General features: G+C 39.5%; 1 protein-coding gene across 1 annotated transcript in view; it reads right to left on the reverse strand.

The window, feature by feature from the left end:
* The window catches only part of LOC138777297 (slit homolog 3 protein-like), a 79,000-nt gene that overhangs the window by 42,353 nt on the left and 13,528 nt on the right, over positions 1-23,119 (reverse strand). Inside the window, exon 2 of the mRNA XM_069956283.1 lies at positions 656-727. Coding sequence (XP_069812384.1) covers positions 656-727 — 72 coding nt within the window. The remainder of the gene's footprint in view (positions 1-655; positions 728-23,119) is intronic.

Raw genomic sequence — 23,119 nt, forward strand, 5'->3', positions numbered from 1 at the left:
AAGATGGGAATGTAAAAAATCTATATATCAAACAAAATGGCACGTTTACTTCCTGTTTTGAACTCCAAAATGCTAACTTTGCAGGTTATTTAAAAAAAAAAAAAGCCAAAAAACAACAGTGTAGCACAGTAAGACTACACTATAGGAATAAACAGACTAGTAAATCTGTAGTGTATTTGCTTATGGGAACAGTCTGTGGAATGTCAAAGCAAACTGCAATGTCAATACTATGGTCCCCATGCAATTAGCACTGTCCCGAGGTTTGTATATTCAGAGATAGAAAATTCTTGCATTTATGTCAACACAATATTAATAACACTTTCATTGTTAACTTCTAGAAGTCATATGAATAAGGTTTCTTTGTAAATACTTTGGACAAACAGGATTGAATATCGGATACACACAAGTCTTTTGAATGGGTATGTGATATTTCAAAAGGTCAACACCATATGACAACTGTGAATTAATAAAAAGATAAAATAAAAGAGTGTATATCAATAGTAGTGGTATAGGTAACAGTATAGGTGTAGTAAACTATACATTAACTTTTTTTGTTCCTTCTTTAGGCAAAATCATATGTAGATAAAAAGAATGGCATATCGGCAAGGTTACACAGGGAGTCATTATTTGAAGCTTCTTTTTTTTTGCAACCTACAATACGCGAAGATTTTTCAGGCCAGCGAAATCCGTCTTGGTAATCCTTGTAATATTATTTTTATCCAAGTCTCTGAAATAAGAAAAGAAAATACAATACTAAATAAATGCATAAAGTAATAACAGCTGTTAAGTAAAAGTGGAAAAAAATAAATAAAAGGAATAGCACATATTCTGTGGCATTCTGTATAGAGCTACAAACACGCAAAATCTACAGATCTGGAACCAAGAATGAGGTGAACAATTATGTTATTAGAATGGTCGGGCAGCTGTCCTTCCCATTATGCTGGAATAATATTACACACAGTCTGTGATTATTATGTTTATCACTAATATACTGACTCACAACTCCGATATTACAGTAACTGACAATACTATAATATTACCATCTGTAACTATTGCCTTATAATTCAATATTCAAGGATATGAGCTCAGTTTCAAATAGGCTTCATTGTCCCTTGTGACTTATTTTGTATCCCATTCATTTCTCCTACTGAATGAGATTTGACTGTTTTGGTAACACTGCACCAAAAAGTAGTCATAAGCCAACAGTAAAAAGTTACACAAGAATGAAGTTGCACAGTTATGGGCTAATATTACTAGTTTTAGACTTTTAGACACTTTTGCACTGTGCTTAATGGGGTGTGGCTTCATGAATGTGAGCGCATAGTTGTGCCAGGTTTTAAAACTGTCTAGTCGAAGACTGACCATATGTCTGGGATAATGGTTGGCTGGAATGCCTGATTTTGGCCCCTTTGGTCACCCATTATCTGTAAATTATGGACAATCATTTGTGATGGCCAAGTGTAATCACCGTAGTTAATATAAACCGTGTTCGGCCCAATAAGCCTCATTTGGCTTAACCATTTGCTACACTGCGCAAGTTCACTGAGGGTTTAAAAAAAAAACAGAGTCATCTGCTAGTTATGTCTACCAGGGCTGCCAGAGATCTTTGGCTCAGTAGACTATAGTGTGACAATTTCAGAACCCTTTAGAATATTTTAATGTATACTCTACTTAAACATTAGTGTACTGACAAAAAAAGGTCAAATAATTTCAAGGATTTTATTTTAATTCTGTAATTTCCAGACTAGAAACTCATATGGGTGTAAAAAAGATTTTGTGACAGACTCTAGGAACATACAGAATGAAGAATATAAAGCCATAAACCTATGATTACTGCCTTAGGATAGCAGCCGGCAGGAGTCCAGTTCCCGCAAATCTCCCTAACTTGGCGTAATATTTTGTTCAGGATACATTTAAAAAAATAATTGATGAGTTGAAATACAACATTTCCACAAAATGAGTGAGTTCTGCACTACGTATGCTACGTATGGTCCAGCGCCACTCTAAAGCTTCTAGAGAAGTACAGCTCTGTAATACACATTCTGGCATATGAAATCAAGGGTATACAGAGGTACAATAGAGCCCTACAGAAGTAACAGACAGACTTTAACATTTATAAACTTGGCTATATAAAGCTGCACAAAAACTAATTACTAAAGCTTCTCTTTTTGTCATTGTCATGGAATTGGCAACTGTATGATTTCCCATATGTTTGTATTGCTTACTGTACAATATATCAGATATTTACTAGAAAATCACACTAACCAACGTAAATTAAGGGCATTTTGTCTATGTTCATAATGTACATTTACTGTTATCCTTATACAACCATATTCATATATTTTCTTTATAAATCTACATCTTTTATACTTCTCTTCCAGTGGAGAAACAATCTTACTACCCTCGCTAACAATAAGCACTTTTACTTTAGGCTGGCTTCACACGGTGTATGACATCGGCCATTCTGTGACCCGGTCGTGTCACAGAACGGCCTGTCTCAGTGAAGATTATCTCCGCCGATACTGCAGTGATCTTCATTTGTGCTGAATTGGGAAGCGAGTGCATCCGTTTGTGCCTGCATCCCAATTCACCATAGCCGGAGCCGCACTCTCCATTGTGTGACCTGTCAGGCTTGTGCGTCCGCTATTCAATGAATACTATGGGGAAGATATATCAAAGGGTATAAAATTTAGACTGGTACAAACTGCCCACAGCAACCAATCACAGCTAAGCTTTCAGCTCTGGTAAAATGAAAGAGGAGCTGTGATTGGTTGCTATGGGCAGTTTGCACCAGTCTAAATTTTAAACCCTTTGATAAATCTCCCCCTATGTGTATACACCTTGGCCGTGATTTCCTCAAAATGCAGTGCACGTGAGTTTTGTAATAATCTCAGCCGTTGTTGCAAATCTTTTCAGAGACCGGCCGTTCCGTGACCCACAATGAAAAGACAAGGGCAAATAAAGTCCATTGTTGCAAAACAATGGCTAATAATGATTGTGATCATTAATACGGCCATTTTATTTGCAACAACAGCCGTTATTTGCCTTTTTTTTACATTGTGGGGACATAGCCTAAAAGAGAAAAGGAAGCACAACAAATAAGTAATCAAGAAAGAATGGGTCCCTAAAAGTCTGAGTTTAGCCTTTATTGGACAAAATCAGCTAGAGGACTAGTTTTATTGCACCTAACAAGGGAATTCCCACTTCATATATTTATAAGACAATAACGTACAAGAAGTGCAATTGTCGTCTGTGTTTATAAAATAAAAAAACAAAAAGAATTCTTCACCGTAGAGCTGTTACGAACCTTTACCTGCCTAAAACATATGTCAGTCTTATGTATCCGGAGCCAATTACCACATTACACTAAAGGAAATTCATCTGAATGCTATGAGAAAAATCCCACAATGAATCACAAGAATGGCAGGATTTAAAGGAGGATTTAAACTGAGGAATGCACGCTGCAAATGTCGGAGACTAGGTAGGATTAAGCATTCAAGATGCAAATATGACGAGGTAATTTCTAGCTGAGTACTACTTAACATGCTCAATTTTCTGTTCAGTGTGAAGTCTGATATGAAACTGGTCAGATTACTCTGATGTCCTGGATAGATAGAACATTCGTGTATGTGCCTAGAGTATCATATTATCGCCTCCTTCTATTGTCATATTATAGTTATGTGCCAGTAAAAGACACTCTGTGCTCTCTTTTTTTTTAACCAGAGGAATCCCCAGTGGCTTAACAATGAGGAAATGACATAGGACACTATGTGGATAATGACAAGGCCTCTGTATTTTGTTCATTTACTGTGTGTGTGTGTGTGTGTGTGTGTGTGTGTGTGTAATGAGACAACTTACAAAAGTGATTGCTTAAATGTTATTTAATAATTTAAACCATAACTTATGGCATATGGACCTCACAGTGGTCAATGACCCTTTCACAACTCCCACTATTAGGGTCTGAAAAATTGGTAATAAAGCCTTATAAACCAATGCTGTGATGGATGACCTTGAATGACCTTCAATATAAAAACATCATCCTGATAAGAAAATTCTCTCTTTTTTGTGAAAAATATAGATACATTTTTACTTAAAATATTTTGGATAATCATTTTTCTAGGCTTCCTCCCTAAAAGGTAGGTTGTGTCTGCCCTACTCAGTACCAGGCACAGTCCATAGATGGAAGTGTTTAAAACAACTCAGGGTCTTCTTATGTCTAGCAACCCTTTTAAAATACATAGTAGAAATTCTGAGAATTACAGTGTAATGTGCAATAAAATATGAAGAAAAGAACCCTCACAAATGTTGAAGATATATCATTATACAGCAATTTGTGCATTTTAGTGACAGATGCCCTTAAATTCTCCGCACAGATCAATTCTCTGCATATGATACAGGCCTTGTCTTAAAGTTATTGTTCATGCAGAATTTTAATGACATTTTATGATCCCAAATATTTCACATAAATATGCATACAATAAGCTATATTTTCCATAAAAAGGACCATTCATATAATAATGACATTTTTCTTTTATAGCGCAGGGTCATCCAGGAAGCAAACCGAGCTCTTTCCAATAGCGTAATGCATCAAAAGAATAGTTTCAGGAACGCCCTTATATTAAAAAGAACTATAGTGTGCATAAAATTTAATGAAGTTGGATGATCTGCAGTTAATGCTGGTAAATGTCTGGCCATAATATTGGATGAATTAATAATTTTGCCAAAGTAACTTTATAACTGTAGTATAAGAACTTTCTTGGCTCACTGAGACCAATGACCCATATATTCTCTGAATTAATTTTTTTTAATTCTATTTTGCAAATTTAGATTTATTTTGTCACCTTTTATTAAATAAAACTGAAGTTGTGAAAGCAGCGGAGATTTATCAAGCAATCCTATGGTAAGAATGGTCTTTGTTGCCCATAGCAGCCAATCACAGATCAGCCTTTATTTTACAAGGGCTCATAAATATTTAAAAGCTAAGCGGTAATTGATATTTAAAATAACATCAGTTTTTGCCGCGATTGAAGTGCATTGAAGTCAATGGAAAGACGGAAGTACAATGCACACAATGTAGTGAATAATGGACGTTTTTGCCGCGGACGTCAAAATAATGAACATGATAATTATTTTTGCCGTCTTTTGCAAACAGCGGACGTTTTTTATTAGTTGTTCACATACAGTTTTTCTTTTGTCACCGTTCTCTTTCCGTTTTGACTATTAAATTCTATGGACTTTTCAATTAAGCCACACCCAAAGTCCAATTAGTAATCCAAACTAGAATAATGTACAAACACTAGTCATTGCACTAAGGGGAGGCCAGAAAGCTAAATGACATCTGTTATTTTAGACTCAAAAGAACGGATGTCATTTTGAACAGAGCTGAAAAACGTTGTGTGAACATAGCCTTAAACTGACTGAAGTATAGAGACGCAAAAAGCTAACAAACTTACAGGGATGTAATGACTATACAGGGAGATGCAGATAAATTGGTAAAGAAGCAGAAGGACGATGCAAAATACACCCGAAACTGGTGTAGAGAGAGGGGCAGAGAAATAAAGTAAGAAACAGAGAGGGGGATTGAAAAAAAAAACGGGGTCAGTGGTGGAGTGGGTGAAAGAAATAGAGTAAGAAATGAGGGAGAAAAACTAAGAAAGAGAGAGAGGGAGGAGAGAAAGGAAAAGAGGAGGGGGAGAGAAGGAAGGCAAGAGGAAGGAAAGGGAAAGGGTTGAAAGAGAGAGTAGGGGACAGAAAAAAGGGAAAGGAGAAAGGGGAGAGCAGAAAAGAAAAAGAAAACAGGGAACAGAAAGAGAGAGAGAGGCAAACTGTAAATGCAGATCACCAATGCGACAGGATGGAGATATTATTCCTCTGTCTGTCAGGGAAACAAATTGGGACCCGGGGATTCCAATCAATCATTGACAGGTACTGCTTTAGTAATCAACTCCCTTAAACGCTATAGAGCGTAGTTTATAAGGGTTTAATGGCAGACAGCAGCACAGTGTTGCCGGCTCCTGATACATTCATGTGTGCGGTGCTGTTGCTCACACTGAAGCAGCCCCACACACATTAAAGCTCCTCTGTATGAGGTATGTTAATAGATGTTGCAAGTGCATAAGGCATCGGCACTTACAATGTATATAAACCTATTGCTGAAGCAAAGAGGTTAAATAACTACCAGTCCTTCCCCAGATCCATTTGGTAAAATATGGATAATCACAACTCTTCATATGTGATATGAATTTTTAGGACTATAGGAAGGAATGACACTGAGGAATATCAGTGTATAATTATAAGACACTATTTAGAAATAGACCCAGATGACATCTATGGTAACAGAAGATTAATTAAAATGATCAAGTTTTAGTTTTCCTAGGACAATGGATGATACTCTTATTGAAAACTATACATGCATGTTTCTGGCTTTTGTATAAACAGTGTTGTTCCTGCACACAATGTATCTCGATTCTCCACTGTACTTACATTTGGCAAAGGATGTTATTTTAACCAATGGCTTATGAATAAGTGTTGTTCAATAACTCTTTGTACTTCAGAAACAGCTCTGACAAGTCAACCAGAGAAATTCTCAAGAAAGTCAACTTTTGTTTAGAAGCAAATTAATGCTTCAAAGAAAATCACTATAATCTGGGCACATTCAATAAACTACTCAGCGCAATGTGAAGAGTGACAAAACAATGTTTATAAAATGCTTCTTAAATAAGGTCGTTGTTCCATGCGCAGATAAACATGGCTCTAATAAAATACAGAGCTCGCTTAGTGCTCGCCAACCAGACTTCACCAATCTATCTGTTCAGATGTCAGAGATCTCCCTGGACGCGTACTCACTACAGTGAAATTCATAAAGAAATTAGAGTTGAAATATTATATTAAATAAATTGAATTATTATTATCACCTGCAGAAATTACATTTTCCAGGCAGCCTTAGGGCTGCATCCAACTTCTTCACCACCGACGTAGACTTGAATATAGTCTTCTTGAATATTTTACACTCATTTCATGTATGAGGGTTTGCAAAACCCAGAGGGCTCACTAATTACTTTCTGAATGGACTCTTACACTTAACACATGGCAGGGATGACCAAGAACCCAACTTCAGTGTACAGTTCTTTTTTAAAAACTTTAGGTATTCTTAATAGTGCAAAATTACTAAATATCAGAGCAACCTTTTAGATAATCTCCATTGGGATGATGAATACACAAAACAGCATTTAAGATGAAAATCTTATTTGTTAGCAGGCGAAAAGTCATCATGGATATGCTACTTAACACAAGGAATGTAACCTGCAGGAAAAATAGACTGTGTCTAGGATTCATGTTACTGGCACTAAATTGACCACACAGATTTACCTTAGCAGTGGCGTCTCCTAGAACAGTGTATCATATACTGTAATATCTGATGTACAACATTTACAATCATATGTATTTCTGTGTAATTTATTAAGGATTTTGCTATATGGATTTCAGTGCAAATTATGCAAAAAAAATAATAAAAAAAAATAATAAAAATAATAATAAATAAAAATAAATAAAAAAAATGTTGGATGGTGGATTTTGATGAGAATTCATGTGGAACAAACTCACTGCTATTCATGATGTATTTCATTAAACCTGCTGGATCTCACAGAAACAGGCTGCCCCTACTGCTCTTTCGCACATGGGTTTACATATATCTCATACCCCAGACCTGAGAACAGGAAGGGAAGATGAGCTGGCATACTTCTTCTTCTCCTGCACTGCACTATGTAACATTTCTTACATTCCCCTCATTTGAGGTCTACATCCTTAGATTCTTTCACTTGTTCTTCCTGAGAGTGGAGGATTGTCAAATATCCTTGGGCCCATCCCACCAGCTTCTCAATCACTCCAGGCAAATACATTGTAATATTTTGAAATAATTATTTTGCATTTTATTGCATGAAATAAATATTTGATACAATAGAAAAACTTAAAGGGGTATTCCCGCCAAAATTATTTTTGCATTAATACGTTGCCCACCCCTAGCTTTCCATCTTTCCAATATCAATTTATTATAAATTCTGCACAGTTTTGCTGTTATCTAGGTACATCCACCCCCACCAAACGCATGAAATCATCAAATCCCAGTCCAACCCGTCACCATTCCCTGCACCTGGCTCCCACCCTCCGAGATGGCATCACTGTCCTCCTTCTCTTCAATGGCCGGGTTAGCACTTCTAACCCAGTACACTGAAGTGAAGGAGGACACTGACAGTGGTGGCTGCTGTCAGATAGGGAGACAGTGATCAGTGCAGCTGTCTCAGCAGCCACCCCCATCACCCACACCGTGTGCCCCCCCAGCCCCAGAGCTCACTCCCTGATTGTGCCATCTCACTCACAGCGGCGCTTACCAGGCTAATTCGCGGCACCCCTGTCACCCCTGCCACCCACGGCTCACAAGCACCGCTCACCCGCAGCACCCCCGTCACCCGCGGCTCACAAGCGCCGCTCACCCGCGGCACCCCCGTCACCCCTGTCACCCGTGGCTCACAAGCACCGCTCACCCGCGGCACCCCTGCGGGTCACTCGCGGCTATGTTTACCGCCCGCCCCCTGGGCCCATTTGCGCTTGCGGCACCCGCGGCTCACATGCGCCGCTCACCCGTGACACCCGTTACCCGCCGCTCGCCCCCCCTCTCACCCTGCTTACCGGGCTTATTCCCGGCACCCCCCATCACCCCTGGCTCACAAGTGCCGCTCACCCGCGGCACCTCCGTCACCCTCGGCTCAAACGCGGCGGCGCTTACCAGCAAGCCCACATCCCCCCCCCCTGCTGGCATCATTTGCGACACCTCCTGCGGCATCCACGGGACACCCTCCCCCCCTCGCGTCACCCACCGGGCGCTAACCCGCGGAACCAACAAACCCCCCTCCTTCTCACCCGCGGCCCTCCAACACCCCCCGCAGCTCACCCGTGCATGGCGCTCGTCTAAGCTCTGCTACACCATGTTACCGTCTCAGCTCTGCTACACCATGTTACCGTCTCAGCTCTGCTACACCATCTCACTGTCTCAGCTCTGCTACACCATCTCAGCTCTGCTACACCAGCTCACCTTCTCAGCTCTGCTACACCAGCTCACTGTCTCGGCTCTGCTACACCAGTTCACCGTCTCAGCTCTGCTACACCAGCTCACCGTCTCAGCTCTGCTACGCCATCATCACCGTCTCAGCTCTGCTACGCCATCATTATCATCACCATCTAAGCTCTGCTCCTTCACTATCATCAGGCATAAGCACTGAATGATGGGAAATGTAGTTTCCTATCTTGATAATAGACCATCTTTTAGAAAAACTTGTAACTCAGGAACTGCAACAGCTAGAAAGATGGGAGACAGCTCAAAATACTCAGAGGGACTTGATGAGTAAGACCAGCGAGGTTTGAGATTACCTTTGTTTGCAATTACAGAGGTCAGACATTTACTATAGTTTTTGACCAAGTTTGCACAGACTGCAGGAAGAGTTATGTTCCTCTCCTTCATGCACATCTTCTCTAGATCTTTTAGGTTTCAGGGCTGTTGCTGGGCAACATTTAATTTTGGCCTCCTCCAAATGATTTCTACTGGGATCAGGTCTAGAGACTGGCTAGGCCAATCCAAGAGATTGAAATGCTTATTACGAAGCCACTCCTTAGTTACTTTGTCTATGTTTTAGGTCATTGTCATGTTGTAAAACCCAGCCGCGACCCATCTTCAATGCTCTTACTGAAGGAAGGTAGGAAGTTGTTTGCCAAAACCTTGTATTACATGTCCCCATCCATGCTCCCTTCATTATGGTGTAGTCATCCTTTCCCCTTTGCAGAAAACCACCCCCAAAGTATGACATTTCCACCGTTTGGACAGTTTTTTTGAGGTTGCACTCTTCCTTCTTCTTCCTACAAACACGGCGAGTCAAGTTGATACCAAAAAGTTCTATTTTGGTCTCATCTAAACATATGCCCTTCTACAAAGCTTCCTTTGGATCATCCAGATGGTCATTGGCGAACTTCAAACAGGCCTAGATATGTGCTGTCGTGAGCAGGGTTCTGTAGTTCTGTTCTGATTCCTGACCCTTTTTGAATCATCCATCATCCATACTCCTTGAGGTGAGATCTTGCATAGAGCCCCAAATCAATTGAAACTGACAGTCATCTTGTGTTTCTTCTATTTTCTAATAATTGTGCCAACAGTGCCTTCTCACCAAGTTGCTTATCTATTGTCCTGTTGCCCATCCCCGCCCTTGTGCAGGTCTAAAATTTTGTCCCATCGTGTCCTTAGTGAACACATATTGTTTTTATATAGGTAACAAGTTCAAACAGGTGCAATTAATACAGCTAATAATAATAATAATAATAAGTAGGAGGGCTTCTTAAAGAAAAAACAGGTCAGTAAGAGACAGAATTCTTGATAAATGGTTGGTGATCAAATATGTATTTCATGCAATAAAATACAAATTAGTTACTTAGAAATCATACAATGTGATTTTCTGGATTTTTTTCTGTCTCTCACAGTTGAAGTGTACAAATGATAAAGATTACAGATCTCTCCATTCATTGTAGGTAGGAAAACTTACTAAAACGGCAAGCTCTTGCCTTTTACAACAAAATGTATAGAACTAAAGGCTAGTTTTGTAAGTTATTAATTATTTTTTTTATTTATTTATTTATTTTTGACAGGAGTTAGCTGCCCATTGTCATTGCTGCAAGATTAATAGATAACTATAAATTTACGTATAGTCAGATGAGTAGATAACTACAAATCTCTATACACTCACATTGGTAGATAACTATAAATTGCTGTACATTCAATGTCATCACTATCAGATTAGTAGATAAGTATAAATCTATGTACCATATAAAGACTTGCTGTGCAGTTAATTCTGGCCAATTAGTCCTAATCAAACTATAATCCTGTACTTTCTGCTGGAAATTCCTACTTCACATTGGAATGTTAGAGCACTGCTAAGTGAATGACCTACAAACAGGATTATACATAAAGCATAAGCAATGCAATGCTGAAAAGGTTATGTCTATATAGAAGTGGACTTCAATTAAAGGGGTTTACAAGGGATTTTAAAAAAAATTGGGTATAGGCTGGAACTAGCCTTAACATTTCTTTTTTGCTCTTCCTTTAATCCTTTCAGGACTGGGCTAATTTTGGTCTTAAGGACCAGAGCCCATTTTACAAATCTGACCTGTCTCACTTCATATGGTTATAGTTCCTTGATGCTTTCATTTATCCAAGCGATTCTGAAACAATTTTTTTGGGACAAATTGTGCTTTAGGTTAGTGGTAAATTTTGGACGATATCCGTGAAATGTCTTGCCCCCTGTTTTAATAAAAAAATTGCAAAATTAGCTTTTTTCTAACGTTGACTATTCTGCGATCACTATGCATGTTATATAGGATAACTTTACTGCCAGCATTGTTACAAATGCAGTGATACCAAATGTATACTTTTTCCCTACTTTTAGCATTTGCATTGGGGGAAATGGGGATTTTGTTTATTATACTTTATTTTTAGTGTCCTATCTAGGGGTAACATAAACTAGTGATGGGGAAGCTGGACAGAGTGACGTATCACTTACATTGTTCTGTGAAGCTGATTCAGAGATATCTTCCTGAACAACATGGGCAATAAGAAGTCATCTCCATTATGTGCATGAGCCCAGTAGTTCTAACTATTCATGAAAAGCAGAAAACTCCGCCCATCAGCTGCTGATTGGCAGTTATCTATCCATGCTGTGCATAGGCAGTCATCTGTCAATCAGCTGAAGGGCGGGGGAGGGGTGTGGCAAAAATCCTATTCTCCTATTCTCAGATTATTGTATTCTGCATGGCTGATCAGACTCTGCCTTGGATTTTGGAAGCAGTCCTACATGGACTGGAAAAAGCTTGAAATATGCGGCAAATGCAAATGTTTTTTTCAGTGGAAAAAAAAATGAAAAAAATTTGTTCAAAATATAACTGCAAATTTGGTAGCAAACTTCTGTTCTGGGTAAGAAAACTAGCAAAGAACTGTGATCCTAGGAACTCTGGTATATTCAGGAGACTTTTTTCGCACTGTAGACATATTTATGTAAAGGCACTGCTACCTAATGGAGCATGAGAAGTATGTGTGCTCTCCTGAAGTAGTGAGCGCACTTGCCAAACCTCTCACTTCTAAGGTGGCGAGTAGTGATGAGCGAATACTATTCAATCGAATAGTACGCTATTTGAGCTGTTCGAATATTCGAAATGCCAGCACAGTAAAAATTCAATTCGCCCTCCCACCCCCCCTGGTGTTTTTTTCCAGCCAATAAACATGGGGGGAGGGACAAGCACTAGGAATAGGCAGGATTAAAAAAAAAAAAACTCTAACTGTGATTGACTCTCTAAACTACGTCACCTACTGAATATAAGAATAGTGATATCAGATTTGTGTCACTTGCTGGATGGAGCTAGAGAGGGATATGCTGTTCACCAGGGAGAGTAAGCTTTTAGGTGAAATTAGGTAGGAAGGGACCCCCAAAAGCCCTTGTTAGGGCTAAAAGTATCCATACTGTATATTAAGAAGCTGTTGTGAGACAGTGTGTTCAGACATCTACTGATAGTGTATACGGCTGTATACTGTGAGTGTGGGATAATAGCTGTTATCTTGCTACTACTGATTTGCGCTGTCTGCGTCCTGTAAAGGAGTTGACCAGTTCTTTAATTTTATTGTGTTAAAAAAACAATTATATATCTGGTATATGGCTGTATACTGTGAGTGTGGGATAATAGCTGTAATCTTGCTACTACTGATTTGCGCAGTCTGCATCCCGTAAAGCCGTTGACCAGCCCTTTAATTTTATTATTTTAAAAAACAATTATATATCTGGTATTCGGCTGTATACTATGAGTGTGGGATAATACCTGTTATCTTGCTACTACTGATTTGTAGTTATTGTTAGTTTTCGCTATTACGTATTTTACACTGCACCCGACCTGATACGTACGCAAGTGCATACTGCTAGACCACTATTTGCTAGACCAATATTTCACTATTCGCTTATCTCTAGTGGAGAGCAAAGCTTTAGAGAAACCCTGAAAATCAGGATATATTTTATAGCTACAACATCACAAATAATAAGATTCACTGGTACCCAGATGTGAGCTCTTCATTTATAGGACTAGAATAAATAGTCTGTCTGTCTTGCACATTTGGGACATTTCGGTATACTTTTACTAGCCTTATGAGCAAACGCAGTAGTCAGCTGACAAAAGATATTGTTTATTCTATAGAACACATCACCTCGGTGTGTGCATTATGTACTGTAAACACAGACAATGTAAACATGAATTGGCCTTGTTACAAACAAATGCTCATCTATTCTCACTTTGCATTCATTCATAATTCCTGGTATTACAGGAACAACAACTCCAGCCACTTTTAGCAGGCAGATTAATATGTGGCTGAACAAAATGCTTTCTCAGCATTGTGTATTGTCTAGCATGAAGACAGATACTGTTCTGTTTGCAGACTAAGGCTGGAGGTGTAGCAACTTTTTTTTCCCACATTTTCTAACCCCCCCCCCCCCCCCCCAATTTGTTACAATTAAAAAAAACTGAAAATATTCCATAACTAGGGACCCTTTTGCCATGAAGGACGAAATAAGTATATGAAATCTAGTGAAAATTCACTGAAGATAAAAATGCAGATATGTAAATGATTACAGGTATGGTCTGAGCCTTGCCACAAGAGGCTGTAAAAGTGCTTCCTTTCCTACCTTATAAAAAAGAATCTCAGAGGCCACTTTTGGGTAATGGACCTCTTTGTGAGAAATTGACTACTAGACTTGTCTCTCCAATTTACTGAACACAATTTGCCCAGTTGAAAGACTTTCAGATGGGGCAAATGACTGGGCTAAGAGAAGCAGGATGGTCGTTTAATGAACCATGAATCATCTAGGCCGCTCTGATCACGCTGCTAGGAGGTATTGGGAGAAGTCGTTATGTAAGGGCAAATATATGGAGAACAGGCTTCACATGGCCCAGACAGACTACCAGTAGAGGATCGTTTGCCCACTATCAAGACATAGGTGGCACTTTCAATACAACCCCTGTCTATGCCTGGAATATTTCCACAAGCTTTGCAGAAGGAAATTTGGTATCATGCTGCCCATTGTATGTCCTACCATTTAATTTCAGATTCCATAAAAATAAGTGTCATGTATAGGTTTGCACATCCACACAACATGGCTTCGCAAAAAGCTGTGTGCATAAGCCCTAAATTAGTAACCAATTCTTAGCTTCCTGCAGTTATGTAGTGGGAAATATAATGAAGATTTACCCTTTATACTTTATAGATCTTTTTGGCTTTTCTGTTTAACAAGTTATTGTCTGTTATGTGTGCCTAGTATTAAAAGAATTAGTGCTCATGCATTTGGTTATATTATGGTTCAGTTTTGTTCCCACTAGGTAAAATTGATGGACATTTTTCTTGGACGTCCAATATTTCATGACAAAAAACAGGGGCCATTATCATAGAAATAACAACCATTATTTGCTGTGAAATGACATTTTACATTTTTACCTAACGTGTAATTGGGGAAAAACGGTAAAACACACAACTAGGTTGCATTGCAATTACGTTGTACTATCCAATACTTTAACAAAATTCTTCTGTTACTTAATATTGAAAACTGAGGTGCAACTGGATCTCAACCTGATTGCTTGTTTGCACCCTAAAGCTGGGTTCACACTATGTATATTTCAGTCAGTATTGTGGTCCTCATATTGCAACCAAAACCAGGAGTGGATTAAAAACACAGAAAGGATCTGTTCACACAATGTTGAAATTGAGTGGAAGGCCGCCATTTAATGCCAAATATTTGCTGTTATTTTAAAACAACGGCTGTTGTATTGAAATAATGGCAGTTATTTACTGTTATATGGCGGCCATCCACTCAATTTCAACATTGTGTGAACAGATCCTTTCTGTGTTTTTAATCCACTCCTGGTTTTGGTTGCAATATGAGGACCACAATACTGACTGAAATATACGTAGTGTGAACCCAGCCTAAGACTTCACTGTTTTTCTGTATACCTCTTAGTTGTTGGATTTCTATGGCATGCTCTATGAGGCTGGGTTCACACTACGTATATTTCAGTCAGTAACCAAAACCAGAAGTGGATTAAAAACACAGAAAGGATCTGTTCACATAATGGTGAAATTGAGTGGATGGTCGCCATTTAATGGCAAATATTTGCTGTTATTTTAAAACAACGGCTATTATATTGAAATAATGGCCGTTATTTACTGTTATATGGCGGCCATCCACTCAATTTCATCATTGTGTGAACAGATCCTTTCTGTGTTTTTAATCCACTCCTGGTTTTGGTTGCAATATGAGGACCACAATACTGACTGAAATATACGTAGTGTAAACCCAGCCTCAGACTGTATGCACAAAGGTATAAAGCGTTGCTTGTAGTTGAGGATATCTTCCTTTACAGCAGCACACTGAGGCTATAGGCTGCATACTAAGAAGCTTTCCAGCCTCTATGCACGTCTTGGAAGGCACTGTACTTTAGGTACAGTACTACTATTTGCCCTACTAACCAAGACATCTTATCTTGGACTTGTGTCTCCCCGATAAAGATTTGAAGGAAAACTATTTAATTTTTCTCAGGCTAAAGAGCTGGACTGAAATTCTTTTTTTAATAGTTCATTCCGAAAATGAAAAAAAAAAGAGACTGTCTCCATACATTCTAAATAGATGAACAGGAAACTCTGTGGCTTTAGCAATGAAATGACTTGAAACATCTGGCATGGATGCTGGAACAATAAACACATGGCTCACCTTCAGACATATAATGATCATGTAATCTGTTTACACTCAGCCATTCTAAAGAGCATTAACCACAGTGAACGTTTTCCCCACACCAGAGGCATCCAGTTTCATCCGCTGCCATTGCCTGTTCCTGAAATTAAGGGGGTTTCACACCATGCCCGTGGTGCTTTTCAGCAAATATGCCAGGGAAAATCTTCCGAAATACCAAAGGTGCTCACAGATACAATAGCCAAATGTATGCCAGGAAAGTGCACTTGTGCTATGTGTTTCAACTCTGTTATAAAGTGCAGAGGACTAGAGATAAGCTAAGCAGCTGAACGTTCGTTTCACAAGGTTTGCGATTTTTGGGAAATTTGTGAATTGAATGCAAATGAATCTCAAGAAAACAGCCAAACTATAGCAGCTACAACAGTGGGAGTATTACAGAGTTGCTATTTTTTAACAGATGTTGTTACAGTGTTAAAAATTGGAAAATGTCAATTTAAAAAAATGTCAATTAGCCAATCATTCAAATTAAGTTGCTCCCCCCGAGTGACTGTATTGTAAGCTATCATGAACGGCCGCCATGTTTAGACAGTTTTTAAACAAATCGCTATAAATTTGCTTCACTTCGCTTATCTCTACAGAGATTTGCAATCTTTACAAAATCATGGGAATATAGCCTAAAATAAAGGTAACATACGGCCATAATTTTAAGGTAAAAATATGCCCGTATTTTCAAAATATGCCTGTATGTGCACCATTGTGGTCAATTAGAAATAGTCTGGCAGTGCACACAACTTATAGAATAAAGACCATAAATAATTACAATTGTCCAAAAAATTTACATACTTATTTCTACCTGCTTTTTTTAACTGTCCACACAAGTTTTAATTTCACTGTTTTCACTGTAATATCACTGTAATTTTGGGTGTATTTTGCTTTTCTTTTACTATTTGTGAACATAGCCTAAGGCTTTGTTCACACATAGTATTTTTTCAACCACAACTAGAAGTGGGTTGAAAACACACAAAAGAAGCTATACACATATTATAATTTTGCACTGCCAGTTCCCCTCCTGATGTTGGTCGAAAGATTACTGACCAAAAGACCGATGGAAATACTATGTGTGAATAGGGCCTTAGGTTATGTGCACACTATGTATAACACTGGCCGTTCTGTGACCCGGCCCTAACACAGAACGGCCGGTGTTACTAAACATTATTCTAGCCGGCACTGCAGTACCAGCCAGATGATCTTAATTTCTGCTGAATTTGGATGCGGGCGTACCCTTAAGCCCCCCGTATCCGAATTCACCGCTGCACACAGTGCAGCCGGAGCCTCATGCTCCATTGTGTGAACTGACAGGTTCTCTGTGGTTGCTATTTTATGAATAGCAGCCACAGAAAACTTATATCAGTTTTTTTTGCGCAGGATGGAATCTTCACTAAAATGAAGTATACTACCCGCATGCAATATATAAAAATCACTGTAAATGGCAAGAACAGGAAGTCAGTGTTGCATAATAAATAAAATAAGTCACCCCAGGAAGTCTACCATATTCCATACTAATCTGGTCATAAATGACAACTCTGTTAGCAATTCTTAGAAATCTTTAAGGCCACAGAAACATTCCAGGAAGTGGATAGCTGTGGAAAAAAAGATTCCACCGCATCACTTTAAAGGGAAACGCTAGTAAAAAACTAGAGTTTTAGCTCATTTACTTATTAGAGGCCTCTGTAATTATCAACAAATATATGAGGTTACTTCACGTCTGTCCATCAGTTGCACATACCACATATCCTGGAGTCAGTAATATAAATGATTGCCCAGATTTTTTTGCCCAAAAGACTTCCGTACCCTTATTCACAGCATATGTGGTTGTTGAAGCGTTTGGAACAAGCTTGACTATATGTGCAGGCCCCATAATCACTGTCTGCAATGCACATCCACAATTATAGTAGGTTAGACCGCTAAGCCTTGCACACAATGAATATAGTATGATCAATGACATTAGAGCAGTTTATACGCCTCACAGCCAACACAATCCAATCCAATTTCAAGTAATTTAACTCTTCAGAATTTAAAGCTCTTTTTGCTGAACACAACTAAGAGCAGATGAGTGCAGGTAAGAAATGGGAACTGCTCCCACTAAATATACAGTACGTACAGTTACAGTTACTTCACTCATAATGCACTTATTCCATAGTATCATAAATATCAGCATAACACTAACCCTACATGCTTAATATATGCTTTGGCTAATTTATGCATTGGACAGCCTCCTTTTTAGACGGACGTCCTTTTCAAGGCAAATACCGGCCATTATTATCACACAACGCCCAATATTTGCTTTTAAAATGACAGCCGTCTAGTGTCCTCAGCACAAAAAGTGTGAGTGGGGCTTGAGGCCTAAATGATAACTGGCCATTCAGGCTGATAATGTTTTAGTGTAATAGCACGTGTTGAAAGCCAATGATCAGCCCACATGCACAATGTCATCTGATTCTGGTCTCTCAACATGCTGAAAGAGCATGGATTGTGCAGCAACAGTCTGCTGTGTGAAGCAATGCGTAATTGGCAGCGGTAGCAGTAAAATGCCACTGACTTCAATAGACAGCCCGAACAGTCTAGGGATCATTCGGGCGGCCCCTCCCGCTGCTCCCCACTTGATGTCTATGAGTTTAATAGCACAATCAGCGAGCAAGGTACAAGATGGAAGCAGGCGCTAAAAAGAGAGGACGGCGCTCGCTTCCTCTAGAGTATCATGCTGTGTAATACGCCCTTGGTTAGCAGACCTATTCCTTATATTTACTACAGTCTGTTCTCCCCCTGTATTCCTCTTGCTGCAGTCTACACCATTTTTGTGCAGTTCATATTCTGCTCCCTCACTGCTGAACCTCTCACATTAGTTCTTTATTCTCCCTCACAGTTTCATAGACAAACAGCTCAATCTAATATACTGTAGCTCCTAGTCCTGCAACTAAGCATGTGTGACCAGCAAGCTGAGACTGAAGTATAGGTCGTAACCCCAAGACAACAAGCTATAAGGACCACATTTTGGGCTAGAAGGATTATGTGGAAACTACAGAAAAAATGTAATTATTATATATTGAGGATTTTAACTTCATGTTGCATACTTTAAAAAACTTGAAAATTAAAATTTTTGATTTTAATTTATCTCTTTTTTCTTCTAATGATCATAACTGTTTAACTTTTCCATCCACAAGGCCATTGTCAGGGACCATCAAGGGAGGAATGGAGGACACCAGACGAGTGCTGCCCTAGTTCTGGCAGCCACCCCAGCTGTCCCTACCCACTTGCCCCAACTGCCCTAGGCAGCAGTAGACAACTGGGCAGCGTTCCCTAACTTAGGTAAAATGTAGCACAAAACGAAGACTAGATGTAGAAACACAATAATGGATAATGGTCAGCGAAGTACAGGAACAGGATCAAGAGAATAGTCAAAGTCTAAGCCAAAAATCAAGTTACCAAGAGTATCAGTTAGAACAAGTGCTAGGTCAAGAAAAACTCACAAGTGAGGCTCTATCGCAGGCAAGATACTGAGACAGAGGAGGATACTTATGGGACCTGTAGTCCCAGTCCCTAAAAGTGATTGAGGCTGAGGCTTTAGTTCCTGCCCAGATACAGACAGCTGACTAGTGAGTCAGTTATCAGTCCACAATCAGTGAACTCCCCACACCTATGCTGATCAGCCAAGGAGTGAATACTCGCTGCTATGGACGCCGAGCCGAACGCATGGTCCAAGTCCTAACAGCCATGTAAGGGCTTGTTTTTTTCCCAGGACCATAACATCCTTCAGTTTACTAAAAGTTATACTATGAAAAAGGAAAAAAAGTGATATGAAAATTTTAAAACATTTCAAATTTGGTTGGTTATTTTTATGCTGTTAAATGTGCTGTAAAACTGATATGTTATCCGTAATGCTCAGGTTGGTGGGACCTGTCTTTGGACCTGGATAGGGGTTAATTTGTTTTGTGGGATATGATTGGACCAGCAAATTTCAATTCTCGCATTTGGTATTCTAATTTTACATTTACACCATTCATCTTGTGCTTTTGATTGCATTTCCATAGATTGAAAATTTACAAGTTTATGTTTGTTTTTTTACCCTTGAAGAACATTCTTCTACTGAAAAACCGAGTTTGGTGCAAAAAAACTGAATCAATCCAACAACAGTAAACAACCCTACGACGATGCTGTAAGAGGTACGGAAGTGTCTATATCCGTGTGTCAACTGTATCAACATGACCTGAAAGGCTTATCAGCAAGAAAGAATCCACTGGTCCAAAGATTATGATTTGCAACAGCACACAGGGACAAAAATGGAGAAATGTTCTCTGGCTTCCAGGCTAAAGAAGACCATTCCAACTAGGAAACACAGGCGTTTAGACATCATACTGTCGGGGTGCTTTACTCCAGGGGCAACTGGAGCACTTTAATAAAGAGATGGTATAATAAAAAGATGGAAAAGACATTAAAAATCATGATTTCAATGTGAGGTAGGAAACCACAACTCTGTTACACCAGTATTTTCAGAATAATTCCATCTACACTACCCAAGACATTTCACCAAGGTTAAAAAAGTGTCACATGTCTAATATTTGATAGCTGAGGTGCTGAGACAATAACGAGAAAGAGTAAGATGATGCACTCAATCACTGCAGAAGACAAACTGTATAGAAAGCTCAAGGAGTCCATCTCCTACAGAAATAGGTAGGTGGGAAGAACAAACACATTCAGTGGAACACTTCTCCCCCCTGTTCCTAGCAAATGGTGGGAGTCTCAGCACCCAACATTGAAAGACTCTGCTACTAAACACAACCCCCGTGTATGTAATCTTCTAAACCACGTGAGATGTGATGAAAGAAAGAAAAGCCATTAGGGGACATTTATCAAAGGGTGTAAAATTTAGACTGGTGCAAACTGCCCACAGCAACCAATCACAGCTCAGCTTTCCTTCCACTGAAAGTGCGGCACTACCCAAAGGGTAAGTTGTTACAGTAAGGATGCCAAAAAAACACCTGCATATATTGAACAATGACCTGCAAAATGTTGCTTATCATTTCTGCATAAGAAGGTACATGGCAGACTATAATTACGTGCTTTTGACAAATGGCAAGCCTTCCTTAGTGTCCCATATTGGTGCATAATGTTGGTGTGAAGATACACCGGCAATGAGCTACTGTAGCATTGGGAGGAGAAATATGTCTAATATGCTTAGTGGATCACAAATATTATGCCACCTGGGCAATTTTGACCAATTTGGTGTACTTTATCCCATTTTTGACATCTCCAAAATGCACGTCTCTCCATCACCAGAATGAGTTCAGTCAGAATCTACTGACAGGGCAGTGGCACTGTATAACTCAGACTTTCCTAATTCAACATCATCCCCTCTCTATCTCTGCTCAATCTGGCTCGCTGCATGGAGGGCAACGATCCAGTGCATGAACCCTAATGAATATCAACCTTTGACCTCTAATTAGATCCAAATTGTGCATTGACTCATTTGATTGCATACTATTATAGGGGATGAAGCTCTGTCTCTACAGTTATAGAATTAACAGGATACAGATTCAGCAAAAAATCTTATTTATTCCATAATAGAGCATGCACAATTTTACAATAAGGGTACTGTATTCAATGGGTTTTCAAGGGAAAAGTTGTTATTGGCCTGTCTTAACCCCTTCATGACTTAAAGCTGTTGATGCACGGATGCCCAGGTAACATTGAAGCAGTGTTCCTCATCGCGTTGTAAGAGCTGTAACATTTTTATTTTTCCACCTACAGGGCTGGCTGTTTTTTTGTGCCATAATCTGAAGTTTGTATCAGTTTTATATTGGTGTAAAAGAAAATTTTTGATCCCTTTTATAAGGCCTGATGGCAGACTCTATAAGAAGATTGCCAATCCAACAGGACAGAGGTATTATACCCCCACCTGACAGGGAAAGTGATTGGGACTCCCGCAGTCATGTATTTATCCTGTCACTGACTCCCTTGAATGATGTGTTGGCTATAGATCACGGCGTTTCTGGTGACACTAATGTGGTGTAAATAATGTGTGCATGGGTGATAACTTTGAAGTGGACCCACACACATTAAAACCCCTTTACAGCAGAAACAGATATATTCGTTCCGAATGGACGGGACATCGTCAGTAGGAATGCATACATATGTATAGCTGACCTAAAGGGGTTAAAGAAAGGCCATCAATATCAGATGGTTAATGTCTCACACCCAGCACCCCCACACATGAGCTGTTTGCCAGTTGGTACACACAGTGACACCGACAATTTTTCCACTGGTTAGTGGCCAACTTTATTTCAAATGGAGCAAAGCTGCAGTAACCAATTTTTTTTCAATTTTGGCCACTACCCAGTAGTGGCAAACAGCTGATTGGTGGGCAATCTTATACTTACAAATCTGGTATTAGGAACCTTTATGAAAGATAGGTCAACAATAGATTTTACATTAAAAACCGCTTTAAATTCTTGCAGGTTTTTAAAGGGGTTGTTCAGCGTTAAAAAATTCCTTATATAATGGTGCGCTCTGCGCTCCCCTGGTGTTCTGTTTCAGCCGCTGCCACTTTCAAGGGTAGCATTATATTAAAAAAATTATATATATTATATATATAAAAAAAAATTGCTGCATTTTTTTTTTATATAATGCTACCTTCAGAAGTTATATACGGAAGCTCCACTGACAATTATGCTTGTATTGGGTTATTTGTTCACATATTAAAGTGTTTTTCTGGGCAAAATATCGACACAAGTTATTCACAGGACAGCTTATCAGTATGTTTTTTTTTTCCTGGAAGATTCCTTTAAGACTCTTCCTGCCTAAATATATTATTAAAATTATCCATAAAGGGTATTCACATCTCAAAGAAATGGTATATTAGTGGGAAGGTATCCCACCAGATCCTAAATGAACCCCAAAGAATGGACCACTGCACTGCTTTACACAGGCCTGCTTCCGCCATGAGGCGGAATGAGCCTTCCGCCTCAGGCGGCAGATTTTGCGGTCCGGCAGGGGGCGGCGTTATGTCCCCCCGCTGTCATTTTAGTTAAGTATCACTTAACAAAAATGACAGCGGCCGCTCAACTATCCTGTCACCCGCGCTCTCCACATCCCGTCAGGTCCCGCGACGTCACCCTGCAGCTGTCATGGACCTTCAGGCTGTGGTGAGTGAGTGGGGCGATCGGGTCGCACGGGGCCGCCGGGGGTTGCTGCGGTTTGATGCGGTGTGGGTGGCGCATCAAACCAAACCGCAACCCCCCCCCCCCCCGGCG

The sequence above is a fragment of the Dendropsophus ebraccatus genome, unplaced genomic scaffold (genome assembly GCF_027789765.1).
Source record: "Dendropsophus ebraccatus isolate aDenEbr1 unplaced genomic scaffold, aDenEbr1.pat pat_scaffold_565_ctg1, whole genome shotgun sequence".
In the NCBI taxonomy this organism is placed as follows: Eukaryota; Metazoa; Chordata; class Amphibia; order Anura; family Hylidae; genus Dendropsophus; species Dendropsophus ebraccatus.